The sequence below is a fragment of the Stegostoma tigrinum genome, chromosome 24 (genome assembly GCF_030684315.1).
Source record: "Stegostoma tigrinum isolate sSteTig4 chromosome 24, sSteTig4.hap1, whole genome shotgun sequence".
Classification (NCBI taxonomy): Eukaryota; Metazoa; Chordata; class Chondrichthyes; order Orectolobiformes; family Stegostomatidae; genus Stegostoma; species Stegostoma tigrinum.
Window position 1 is genome coordinate 17,643,879 of NC_081377.1, and position 14,103 is coordinate 17,657,981.

At 41.1% G+C, this 14,103-nt stretch overlaps 1 protein-coding gene across 6 annotated transcripts in view; it reads left to right on the forward strand.

Moving 5' to 3' along the window:
- The window catches only part of dlgap3 (discs, large (Drosophila) homolog-associated protein 3), a 690,985-nt gene that overhangs the window by 596,611 nt on the left and 80,271 nt on the right, over positions 1-14,103 (forward strand). For all 6 annotated transcript variants that reach the window (XM_048558167.2, XM_048558163.2, XM_048558164.2 and 3 more), the window contains one exon: positions 10,996-11,167. In XM_048558167.2, coding sequence (XP_048414124.1) covers positions 10,996-11,167 — 172 coding nt within the window. The remainder of the gene's footprint in view (positions 1-10,995; positions 11,168-14,103) is intronic.

Genomic DNA, 14,103 nt, shown 5'->3' on the forward strand with positions numbered 1-14,103 from the left:
TCATAGCTGACCCTCAGCCTCAACCCTACATTCCTGCTTTCTCTTCATACCCTGTGATGCCTTTAATATCTTTAAAGAAAAATCAGTCTCTTTCTTAAACCTCAGCCTTCTTTGGCAGTGAATTTCATAGGTTGGCCACTCACTGAATGTAGAAATGTTTCTTCCTTACAGTTCGAAATGGCCCATCCTGTATCCTGACACCCGTGGTTCTAGTCTTCTCAATAAGGAGAAACATTCTCCCTACATTTAATCTGTCCAGCCTTGATAGAATTGTATATGTTTCAAGCAGGTCTTCTTTCATTCTTCTAAACTCTAGTGAATACAGGTCTCATTGAACCAATCTCTCCTCATGTAATAATCCTACTGCTCCCCCCCGACCCCGATATCACCCTGGTGAAAAGCCGATTGGCTTTTCAAATGAATTGTTTGTTCACTCATGAAACATGGACATTGTTGGTTGGCCAGCTTTTATTGCCCATCCCTAGCTTCCCTTGAGAAGGTGGTGGTGTGCTACATTCTTGAACCGCTGCAGTCCATGTGCTGCAGTGGCCCACATTGTCCTCAGGGAAGGAATTCCAGGATTTTGACCTAATGACAGTGAAAGAATGGCGATATATTCCCAAGTCAGAATGGTGTGGCTTGGAGGGGAACTTGCAGATAGTGGTGTTTCCATATATCTGTTGCCCTGTCCTTCTAGATTGAAGTGGCTGTGGGTTTGCAACATACTATCTAATGATCTTTGGTGAATTTCATGGTGAAATACCAAGATATTTATCATGACCGTTCCAGTTTCTGGTCAATGGTAATCAGCAAGATGTGAATGGTAGGGAAATCTGCAATCCTAATGCTATTTAACTCCAAGGGATATGGTTATTACTGGGCACACGTGATATGAATATTATATATCACTTCCCAGCCCAAGCCTGACTGTTGCTCTGGCCTTCAGTATCTGCGGAGTCGTGAATTGGACTGAACACTTTGCAATTATCAGTGAACAGTCCCAGGTTGACCTTATAGTAATGCGAAGTCATTGATGAATCCAGTGAGGATGGATGAGCCTAGGAAACTACACTGAAAAGCTATCCTGGAGCTGAGATGACTGACCTCCAACAACCACGGCCATCGTCCAGTGTGCTTAGTTAGTCTCCATTCAGTTTCCCCTTTGGATTTCCATTGATTCCAGCTTTACTAGAGCTCTTTGATACCACACTTGGGTCCTTGTTGTCGCTTTTATCTCACCTCTGGAATTCAGCTCTTTTATCCAGGTTTGAATATCAAAGCTGTAATGAGGTCAGGAACTGCATGGAGCTGATGAAACCTAAAATGAGTTCAAGTGAGCAGGTTATTGCTGAGCAAGCACTGCTTGATAGCACTGTTTGATTAACCTTTCCATCACTTTACTGATGGTCGCCCATACCCAAAACCCAAGAGAGAATTTTTTTAAAAAATCGTTGAGAGTAGTCTCACAGGACAGCACTTGGCCAGTATGGATTTATCCTGCCTTTTTGGGTAGGCCACACCTGGGTAATTTTCTATATTGTTGTAGCCATACTGAATCAGATTGGTTTGGGGTGTGGTTGGTTCAGGAGCATGTCTTCAGTGTTTCAGTCTTCAATATTTGCTGGAATGTTGTAAAGGCTCATTCCTTTGCAGTGTCAGATGCCTCCAGCTGTTTACTGAAATCATGTAGAATGAATCAAATTGGTTGAAGACTGGCATCTACAATGTTGGGGACCTCAAGAGGGATCACCCAATCAGCACCTCCGGTTGAAGGTGTTTGCAAATGCTTCAGCCTTTTGCTTTTGTACTGTGCTGGTCTCCATGTTTGGGAGCTTCTTCTTCCTGTTAGCTGTTTAATTGTTCACTATCATTCACAACGGCATATGGCAGCACTGCAGAGCTTAGACTAGATCTACTCATTGCATGATCTTAAAAAATCTGTCACTTGTTGCTGATGCAGTTTTGCAGGCAAGTAGTTCTGTGTTGCAACTTCATTAGTTTAACATCTTAGTTTTAGCTATGCCTGGTGTAACTCCTAACATGCCCTCCCGCACCCTCCATTGAACCAGGTAACATCCCTTGGCTTTATGGTAATCATAAAGTGGGAGAATATGCTGTACCTTGGTGGTACAGGTTGTGGTTGAAAATAATTCTGCAGCTACCAGTGGCCCACAATGTCTCATGGATGCCTAGTTTTGAGTTGCTGGGTCTGTTTGAAATGTTGTGCAGTGGCCATGCCGCACCACACAATGTGAAGTATTCTCATTGTGAAGGAGGGATTGCACCTCCCCAGGGGTAGTCACTCCTATCAGTTCTGTCATGGACAGTCTGTGGTAAGCTAATAAGTGAGGCCAAGGTCAGGTAGATTTTTTTCTTCTTCTTGATTCATTAATCACTTGTCACAGATTTGGTCTCATAGCTATGTCCTTTAGCACGCGGCCAGCTGGGCCAATCATGGCGCTGCCAAGTTGCTGCTGGTGCTCAACATTGAGGATCCTGCACAGAGTACATTCTGTGCCTTTGCCACCCTCAAATGCTTTGTTGAAGTGGTATTCAACATGGAGGAATATTGATTCATCAGCTGAGGTGTGACAATACGTGGTAATCACCATGATGTTCCTTGCCCATGTTTGCCCATAAAAATTCATGACGTCAATGTTGAGGACTCACAGCTCAGTTCCTTGCCAACCCCTGTCCCTGTTGGAATGAAACAAATTGGTTGAAGACTGGATCTACATTGCTGGGTAAGTCTTCCCTGCTGATGTGTACAGGACATTCCCAGGGATGTTTCCAGTGGTGCCTGGGACATTGTCCGTAAGATTTGACTGTGTCAAACTGTTGCCTGAGTACTCTATGGGACAGCTCTCCCAATTTTCACAGAAGTTTCCAGTTGGTAGTGAGGAGGACTTTGCAGAATGGCTTGTTAGGCCATTTCAGGGGCATTAAAAGTCAGCAACATTGTGTTGGATTTGGAGTCACATGTGGACCAGGACAAGTCAATTATGAGCTTATAGAGTCATAAAGTCATACAGCATGGAAACAGACCCTTTGATCCAACTCGCCCATGTGAACCGAGTTTCCCAAACTAAACTAGTCCCACTTGCTTGCTTTTGGCCCAAATCTCTCTCAACGTTTCCTATTCACATACCTGTCCAAATGTCTTTTAAATGTTGTAACTGTACTTACACCAATCACTTCCTGTGCAGTTTTTTTCAGCATAAGAACCACCCTCTGTGTGAAAAAGTTGTCTGTTTTGAATCTTCCCCCTGTCACCTTAAACCTATGTTCTTTACTTTTGGACTCCCCTACCCTTGGAAAAAGACTTTAACCATTCACCTTATCCATGCCCCTCATGACTTCATGAACCTCTATAAGGTCACCCCTCAACCTTTAACGTTCCAGGGACAAAAGTCACGCACACATACACTCAGAAATACACTCTCGCAAATGCACTCACTGTTACACTCCTGACACTCTTGCCACCAATGTTGGAGAATCCCATGTCAATCTCCTTCCACTGTTTGGTTTAACCAGACGAGTTTTGCCACCACCAGGAGACTCTGGGGATTAAGTGCATCAAGCTGCCATTCTGGCCTCAATGAGCTTCATAAAATCCAGCCCATTCATTGCTCATGTGAAGTTGGAAGTGGAATGAGCAGTTAGTGTGTTCATTCATTGTTGACTGCAAAGCCAGGCCACTATATTAATCATGGGATGGATAGGAGCTTGTCTGTGCCCACTTGCAATTTTCTACTTTATTAGCTACAACTACATTGTTACGATGCCAGAAAATTCAAGCTCTGCTGGAACATTAGCTTTACAGATCTCCCATTGACGAGATCTGGAATCTTCTTGTTTATTGGACCAAAGCGAGAGATACTTTGGTGTCATGGCAGGATTTGATGATGTAGTACACAGCCAACGTTTTATTGTTGAGTTGATACCTTTATGACATTGGGAGACTTCCTTGTTTTGAGAACGAATCATTAATTACCACACTGTGGTAAAACTCCCTTAGCTTTGGATTAATTGCTTTTGTTTATACTGAGAAATGATCCTACATTTTTGATCACTCCTCTGTCAGTATTCTGTATGTTATTTGAGGGAATTATCAGCATTTTTGTCAGTCTCACTCTGATATCATTCTTTTAACATGTTCAGTTTATTTTCATTCTCATTAACATGTGGTTCTGTGCTGCCACCTGAAGGCAACAGTTGAAAATGAATACCCTGTATGATCCTGAGATTTTTGAGGATATTAGAATGGCTGGTTGAATTGCTGTAATATGATTATTGGTTACAAAACGGTTCCATTTAGGATCAAGCGTCTAATCCATTTCCTAATTATAATTGTGCCATTACACACAATTGAAATGAAAGAGGAAAGCATCTTTATAGCTGACTCCAGTAATGCAAGAAACAGTGAGGTTTTTGGACAAATCCCAGCCCTGTCATTTTAAGAGACATTTAAGTATTGTAAGTGTACTTACGGGTGACAGTAATAATATAGCTGTCATCTGCAATGTTTATTTTAGGACCTGTTATGAATGAAATAGACCCATTCAGCTGACATTTTACCTGACACTTTCTCCACAGGCTGAAGATGTTGCACATGCTTGAAATGCTCTGATTTTGTTTTGAACTCCCACTGCAAAAGAACAAAAAGGAGTTGCACTTATTGCCCATTCCCAATGTGCCGGACGTGTTCCAAAATACCTGACAGCCAGCAAAATATTTTTGATGTGTACTGATGATATTAACAGAAGCCAGCTTTCTCACAGCAAGATCCCACAAACTGCCAAGTAATAGACCAGGTATTCTGTTATCTAATGGCTTTGATTGAGGGACAAGTATTAGCCAGAACAACTGGGGAGAGCTCCCTTGCTTCCTCAAAATAGCTGTCTTTTACAGCCACCTGGGAGGACAGGCAGGCCCTTGGTTTAACGCCTCTGTCAAAAGTCAGCATGACTGATAATGCAGCACTCTCTCAGCACTGCACTGAAGTCCCAGCCTATCTGATGGATTCAAGCCTCTGCAGGGCTCCAACAAATAGTCCTCTGACTCAGAGACATGACCTTGCAAATGTTGATCACTCAGAGTCACGCTGTCTGGTCTCATGGTTCCTTGCTGTCTGGTCTCATTGTTCCCTACCAATTGTTTAAAAGTGACTGTGTTATTTTTACTCTCTTACCTTTGTTTAACCATTCTTTATTTTTGCCATGTCTAGCTGCGTTTAGAAATTACATGCATGAGGGGGTTGGTGAGAGCTGATGAACTGCAAACAAAGTGCCAATGCAGTTAAATAGTCAGCAGCTGACTTCTGCTCACTTGAATTATTTTAATGATTATAATTTTGAAGCTAAATGTAGAGAAGTCACAGGGTCTGATTAAATCTTGCCAGAATGTGTGAGTGCTTTTGGTATGTTGCATTCTAAGATTGATCAGTACTATAACAGCTCCACAAAAGCTTCTTTCATTGTGAGCAAACTGAAACCCAAAAAGTTAAAAATTGTTTCTGGAGTACATTACTACAATTTGAAGAAAACCATGCAAGTCACACAGGTAGTGTCCTACGGTACTGCCTGCTCCATAGGAATCAGTGTTGTTTTGATAGAATCAGAGCAGTGCAAAAAAACTCTCCTACAAAGTATCTAACACTGACATTATGAATAATTGAACCAAGGGCTGGATTTTTGTGGAGTTGGTCTGACTCTGTTGAAAAACTGGCAGCAGAACTCAGATCATAGAATCCCTGCAGTATGGAAACAGGCCCTTTGGCCCAACAAGTCCACACCAACCCTTGGAAAGTCCCACCCAGACCCATCCCCCTCTAATCTACACATCCCTGAACACTATGGGCAATTTAGCATGACCAATCCACCTCGCCCGCGCATCTTTGAACTGTGGGAGGAAACCCATGCAGACACAGGGAGAATGTGCAAACTCCACACAGAAATTCGCCCGAGGGTGAAATCGAACCTGGGTCCATGGTGCTGTGAGGCCGCAGTGCTAACCACTGAGTCACCGTGCTGCTCCTGAAGGGGATTGATTTTCTGGGTGGTTTTGAGCCACCAACCTTCCAGTTAAAGGTGCCAACCAATTGCGCTACAAAGGCAGCTGACTTTTCCACCACTTTTCCAGCAGATCTCACTTTTGCCAGTGAAGGAAGATGCAGAGCACCAGGGAATACCTGGATATAGCACAGCGCTGATTCCAGTTCGAGCTGAATTCAAAAAGACCCCGTTTTGCCAGTTGCAAGGACCTTAATCCCTAGTGTAGCTTTCATTTAATTTATGGAGGAGGTGTAAATGCTTGTGAAAGATGGATAAAGTCAGCTTTGAGTGTTATGATCTGAAGTTATTCAAATCCTCAGCCTTTTAAACATGGAAAATAAAGATGTCCCTGGAGTTCATTGATTGATAGACCATCTAATGCTACTTAGTGAAGAAACTATTACCATCCGTTCCGACAGCGTGGCTAAAATTGAAAATCTCACATGCCTGTCACAGAAGTTAGGAGACCGTGAGGTGAGTTCATATTTTGATTGACAGTTTTAAGAGGCCGTTAAAAGATTTGCCATCATTGATGTAGCTACTGAATAGGAGTTTGCTTTTATGGAAGATTGATATGTATTCCTTACATGGATCTCTTTGCAATAGTGACAGCTTTGAAACAGAGGAGAACAGTACTCTACAGAGAGAAAATATCAACTATCTTGTGGTCAGGAATGGAATTTGATGGGGTTGAGAGTTGCTGGAGTCAATGGTGATCAGTAGTTACGTGGGAATAGTTGGAAGAACAGAATGTAGACCACATATTCAAGATAAATTTGGAGACACCATGAGAGTTGAAATGAGAAAAGTGAAGATATGAATTCAGGACTAAGGGAGGACAGACATGAGAAGTTTTGCTTGGTGGATGGGAGGGAGGCAGAAAAAACAGCTGAATGGCTGAACTGATCTTAGTTAATGAGTTTCCTACATTTGTAACAGGAAATTAAATTGAGGAGAGAGATTTTAAAAATATGCTTTGTAGTGCAGGAAGTGAAGTTGTGATTATCTTTGCATTCTAGGTTATAAGAAGTTTTGCCCAATAGTGCTTTATGTGGTCCAGTCAAATTTGGCCACGGAGGGCAAAACTATTTAGACTCATAGACATTTCCATAACAAAAGGAGACCATTTTGATCAATCTTGTCTGTGCTGATCAACAAAAATCTGACAACACTAACCCTATTTTTCACCTTAGTGCCCTTGGGCCTGGAGGCTATGGCAATGCAAATGAATGTCGAACTGCTGCTTAAATTTTCCAAGAGTTTCTGACTCACCCAGTCTTTCAGGCAGTGGGTTCCTGACTGTCCCCCACCCTCTGAGTGAGAAGATAGCTCCTCGAACACTCCTCTTAGCCTTCTACCTCTTACCCTAAATCTAGCCCTGCTAGTTATTATTTTTCTGCCTTTATATTTTTCTGTCAGTTGAACAGAAGACGAAGATCTATTTAGGTAATTTGTTTTTATTCATTTTGTAATCCAAAATGGTACTGGGTTGTGGTGATAAAACACTTTTCACTGTATTTTCCCAAATACGTGTGACAATAAAATCATTAATTCATTCATTCAAACTCAGCAGGTTTGGCAGCATCTGTGGAGAGAAAAACAGAGTGTGGAATGATTTTTCTTCAACCTGAAGAAGAGCATTTTCTATTTTTATGCCGTTATTCTTCCCACTGCTTTGATACGGATTTATCTGCAAGTCACTGCTCCCAACTGACGTGGACTAAATCATATCTCATTGAAGTAAAGTGAGCCTTTCCCCAGTTTAGAACGTTTATTCTTGGCCTTTTTCAGTAACTATTCTAAATTCCATCTGAGATATCCATGATAAGCATTCAGGTCTGTAGGTCTTGAATTGAAGTTTACAGCCCTGAGTGTTGCAAGATTAATGACCAGATTGAGGTGGAGTAATGATTTTCATGGTAACAAGGCCATCAGTGATGGAGATAGGGGTCTGATACCAACAGAAATGTTGTAGTGAATGCTGTGCAAAACTTCAGCAGTTTTCTCCAGGCAGGTGCAAAAGGAATTGGTGTTGAGAGTGGATGATGAGTGACAGCAATGCAAGGAAGCGATCAGACTAGCCTCATCTGTGATTGTCACTGTGGAAGCAGAGAATCCACTTGAGATTAGAGAGGATGGATGTGTTTGTGGATAGTGGAGCTTATCTCGAGCACAAGCCACAACATAAGGAAGAAAACTAAGATCAATATACTCTTTAATGAAAACAAGCCTCATTGTCTACAACCTAATTGATCCGTTTGAAGAGCTGTGTGTTGGTGCAGTGAAACTCATGTTGCTGCTTTCTCAATCCTTATCTTTACAAAAATATTGAATGTTACTGTTACCAGACTCCCTGCAGTGTTTTAATGGTGATCTGCCATGCATAAAGAGTGGGAGAACCTGGTCCCTGCCCTGTGTTTATATCAGTAAGATGATGAGTTTGTTACTCAAAATCAGAAAACAAAAGTGTAGATACCAGTTTCCGTCTGTTTCTTCCTTGCTTTATCTGACTATCACATGGTACAGCCTTACAGCACATTGCCAATCTGTTAGCACTGAGAGATTGAACTTGAATCTTGTTTTCAGTTATGGTCGGTTTAGCTCACTTGGCTGGACGGTTAGTTTGCAAAGCAGCGTGATGCAGACACTGGCTGAGGTTACCAAGGAGGGCCAAACTTCTCAATCTCTCTCCTCACCTGAGATATGATGACCCTCAGATTAAATCATCACCAGTCATTTCTCTCTAATGAGAGAGCAGCTGTCTGGTCTGGTAAGCCTATGACAACACAATACCAAAATGCTTTCATTAAAATATGAAAGCTTTGCAAAGTTTATATCAACTACATGACAGGCATGAGTTAACTTTGTGCACAAGCTGGAAACTGGTTGGCCAACAATTGACCTGCTTGGACATTTACCTGTAATAGTAGGAACTGCTGATCTGGAGAATCTGAGATAGCATCAATCAGGTGGGTAAATGTCCAGAGATGACATGGTGCGAAGCTGGATGAACACAGCAGGCCGAGCAGAAGAAGGGTCTCAACCCGAAAGGTCAAACTTTCCTGCACCTCTGATGCTGCTTGGCCTGCTGTGTTCATCCAGCTTTGCACTGTGTTATCTCTGGACATTTACCCACCTGATTGGACTGTCCGAAAGAATTTTTACTTCAGGTAGCAATAGTGCTTGGCCAAAACCAGCCTGCTCCTTTTGAGCACGTTGCTGGAATGCCATCAGGCCCTGACTGTATCACTCAGCCCGAGTCATGAGTGGGAAATGGTGGCCAGTTTGATGGCAAGACAAGACAGTGTATGAGTGTGTGGATTGAGGAAGGAGGGTCCCAGCTAAAGGGATCTTAAAATTGGTTTCCCTGAAGGCAAGGGGACTCTATGATGAAGACCTTCTACCTCTGGGCTTGCTTGTACAATTTTTACAGGTACATTGGTCACCTGTTTAATGGTCTTTGCATTCTTTGTTCCTCCTTGTGAAGTCCCTTTAGGGGGCCTGGAAACCAGCATTAGCATAATAACCAAAAGAGCACTGGAAGCCCTGAGTGCCAGAAGAAGGACTGTACTGACTATCTGTCCCGCAGGGATGGCTACAAAATAACAATGTCTTTGTACCCATTCCAGAATTGCATGGATGCAGCCAATCTGAAACTTTCCAAATTGTTGTCAGAAGTGGATTTCTATTTTACGGATTTGTATTTTTTACTGATTTGTATCATGTCTTGGTCCTGAATGTAAAAACAAGCAACTGCATTAAATTGACTCAAAAATGAAATTTAGCCTTTAACAGTGGGACCAACACTTGTGCAGATCGGGCACAGATTGTTCGGTGGATAAGTTGGCATACTTTTCACCCATTTCACACTTGACGTATGGACACATACTTACAAAGCTACCAGCATATCGTCGTCCAGACTAACAGAAAGCTATCGAGAATGTATTGAACAAAAAAAAGACACCCCTGATGAGCATTCTGAGCCTGCAACAAGTCACCAACTGGCATTACGAAGCAATGGGTAATAAATAATTTGATTAGATTATTTTCTCATAAAGTGTGAACTGCTGGCTTCCATCAAACCTACCAGGAGGCGCAGCTAATATTTCCTCCACCATTCTGGCCACTTCAACACAACTTTCCAGATAGCGCAGAAATTGTTGTCAGTTATATATCTCCAGCAAAATCTTCTCAGACTGAGTATTTTGAAATATATTTGGTATTTTAAGGTTTGCATTCAGGGCACATCTCACAAGTTTCAAGATAAAAGAATGGTTGTAGCAACTTGGAACAGCAGGAAATATTCAAAAATTAGCTTTCTGCTTTTGCCTATCACAGTACGATGTAGAACAGTATTCTGTTCCTCCCTTACTGTTGCAATGAACCTTGAGAATACTGACCTCAGTCGTGGACAAAAATATGCAAGTCCAGCCTCAGTATGACACAGTTCAAGAAGCTATCTTTTGAATGCCCTGGCAAAAATTTATCTCTCAACCAGTTCCAACAAAACAGCTTACATAGTGGTTTGTGTCATTGTTATATGAGGGAACATGCTATACACAATTCACCCTTGCATTTGCCTGCAAAACAGTAGTGGCTACAATATAAGAGTCCTTCATTAATGTGCTCTACAACATCCTGAGGCCAAGAAAGGCACTGGATAAATGCAAGTTCTCTTTTTTTCTGTACCAAAGTAGTTGATTATCCTCCATTAGCTTAGAATCACATTGCCCACAATTGTAAAACTAAACATTATAATGCTTTCTGAATCAGAAAAAAATGAGTGAAATTAGAATTGGGTGGTAGTGAATCAAAAACCTCTGCTCACTTACCTTCTCCGTAAATAGCCTGTTGATTTGCTTTGATCAATTTCACGCCAGTTACAAAGAACACTCTGGAAGTTATACCTTTCCCAATAATGCATTTCTGCTTTCCTACATAGATACAGCTGTAAGCACTGCTCTGATCCATACATTTGCAGCCACTCCTACCTGCAAGGACAAGCTACAATGAACTACAGTCTGGATAATCTGCACCGGTCCAGTCTCCGTACTCCACCGAAGCTTCTACCCAGGAGTCAAGGTTACAGTCGACTGCTCAGTGCCAACAATCAGGTAAGAGCAGGTATGAATTTGTGCAATAAGCGGCCAATGGACTATTTGTTATTTCTTCAAATGGGTCAAACACTCCCTGCAGCATCTTAATATAGTCTTTCAATGGGAACCGACCTAAAGGAACAAGATTTTGAAGAAACTGTCCAAAATAATAAGTTGCCTCTGGTGACTGAATGTCTTTTCTTAACACAGTATGTAATTCAGTTGCTGGAAGCTAAGAGCTGTAGGTTGTATGAATTCTTACATTTAGCAATATCTGTAAACTGTGAGTAAACTAACTAAATTCCTAAATGGGCTGCTGTCTCCAAGTGACTTGAGGGAAGTTTGAGTGCTGTACAAGGTGTGCTGAGGGTGTGCTGTATTGGTTGATGTGTTGACCTCTTCATGAGGTGTTAGAATGAGATTCCATCTGACCATCCAAATGAAATTCCTATGGTAGTACGTGAAGAAAAGTAGAACATGTTGCCGATTATTTGACAACTTCTGATCCTTTAAAGGAAAGGTGCTTATTCATCTCATTGATGTCTATGAGATGTTTTAGTACAAAAATGACTGTTGTCTTTCTATCCAGTTGTTCATTGTGTGAACTGCTTTGCGACAGTTCAACATGTGATAAAGTGTTAAATGTACAAATGGTGAGTTCTCATTTGGTTTCTGGTAATATGATCATGCAAACTTAATCTCTTCAGAGTGGTTCAATATTAGTAGTGCTTGCTGTGATGAATTGTAAATGTTTCAGAATAGCCCAGTGCTTTTTTGTATTTTTTAAAAGAAGTACAAAAATGGTAGTGAAAGTATGTTGTCAGGGCATAAGAAACAAGGTTTTTACAGAAGAAAAGTGATGGAAATCATTTTAGGGGCACAATTAAACATTTTGCACTATTATAAATTAAATCAGACTGGATAATTGCTCCATTTTTTAGCACATACACTCATGTATAAATTCAGTCACCAATGAATTCTGGGTGTTTTAGACACATTACAATCAACAGAACTTTCAAAATGACAATAATGATGGTCAGTCACCTAGTGTCCACCTAAAATTGAACCAAAGAAACACACATCAACTTCAACCCAGAGGCTCTTGCAGGCATGGGAGGAGGTCAAGTGGAAGATCATCACAGCTCCATTGTGCTCCAAAGGTTTTGGCAATGAAGCCGTTTGATTTAACCTCCAAGGTAAGCAATTGGAAGCACGAAAATGATCTTGTATTGTTACATTTGGAATGTTACAATGGCTTGATCTCTGGGTGACAATCAGCCATAATTAATAGAAATTTCTATCAAGGTACTTTAGTGGCCACATTTTTGAATGTGTTAACACCAGAACATTAGAATCCTAAATGTAGTCCTATCTTGCTGAAAGTGGAACACAAAAGAGATCGATTCCCACAGACTAAACAAGCCAGACCTTTTACTGTTACTGGAAGAAAGCCGCTCACTTGAAAACGTCTTCACAAATAGAAGTGACTACTTGAAAGTGTTTGTGCTGCTTTTCTATCTGCGGGTAGCAAGATAATATTGTATTTCATTCTACTCGACTTAATAACTGATATGGTATTGTGTCATACGGACTTTGATTCTGACTGTAAAATAACTTATCAAAGGCTTACAGAAGCATGTGGCCTTCATATGCTACTGTTCTAAGATAGTAAATATCATGTACCAAATGAAACTTCCCATTTGCTGTGATCATATGGTGAAGGAGATTATAAACATGTATAGGTTAGCAGAATTTTGAAGTACATCATGACAAGAAGGGCCCTATTTGTACAATGATAATCACTGTGATAAGAAATTTAATTTTCAATCTTTTGTATTCCACTGCAAAGCAAACTCAGTGTGACAATAGCATCTTATCAATTCTAATCAGCTAATGTGTGTTATCTTTATTTCCAGAAATTCCCTAAGCCCAGGAGGAAGATGTGGTTGTGGCTATTACAAGACAGTGTCTTTTACACACACACACACACACACACACACACACACACACACACACACACACACACACACACACACACACACACACACACACACACACACACACACACACACACACAATCTTCAAAATGTTGCACCAGCCAAAAACTGATGCAAAACATTCACATACGTGATGCAATCTACATTCCAAATAATCACCAGCCAAAATATGTTAACATTTTGAAGGAGTTTGAGAGTTTGATGAGTGAGTCAATGGTCAAAGATCAGGAGCAAGCAGAGGTAGCAAGTGAAGAAACATTGATGCACAGGTTTTCGTCATTGCCTTCTGCCCCTTTATAGTTCTGACCTCACAGGGCCACCAAAGAAGCATAAACATGAACACCCGAAGAAATTATTTGTTTCAAAGTAAAATTATGTCTAGATTGAAGTGCAAATTCTACTATTCATTTGTAAAACTATCATTGAAAAGTATATCAGCAAGACCCATGCAGAGATGAAATACAGTGACAATATCTTTCAGGAATTGTCCCTCTAAAGCTGCCAAGACTATCCAAGATGTTTTGAAGTATGTAAAGGCATTTTGGAAGGAGCGTCAAAAAGAAATTAAACAACACTGAAGCTCATCTGTTCCCTACAGACAGGAATTATCAGCCCTAGGCTGAGTAGTGACCATCAGAAGCATAGGAACAGGAGAGTAGTTGAGCATTTGCTCTCAGTCTCTCTCCTCTAGGCAAGAAGCAAAATAAGTTTTTTGAAGTATGTAGACCTCTTGAAAGCCAGGTGTAGGTTAGAGAAAGGAAACCACACTTGCATAGCATTTTTAAAATAGCAAAGCATCCCAAAGTGGTTCACAATGGAATTTAGAAATTAACTATTGAGTCGGAGTTAGAGAGTTTGAGGCAAGCGAATAAGTGTGACTTGAAGTGGTGGTTAAAGAAGATTCGAGCAAAGATATGGAGAAAGCCTGAGGAGTTCAAGGAGAGAAGTGCAGTGTGT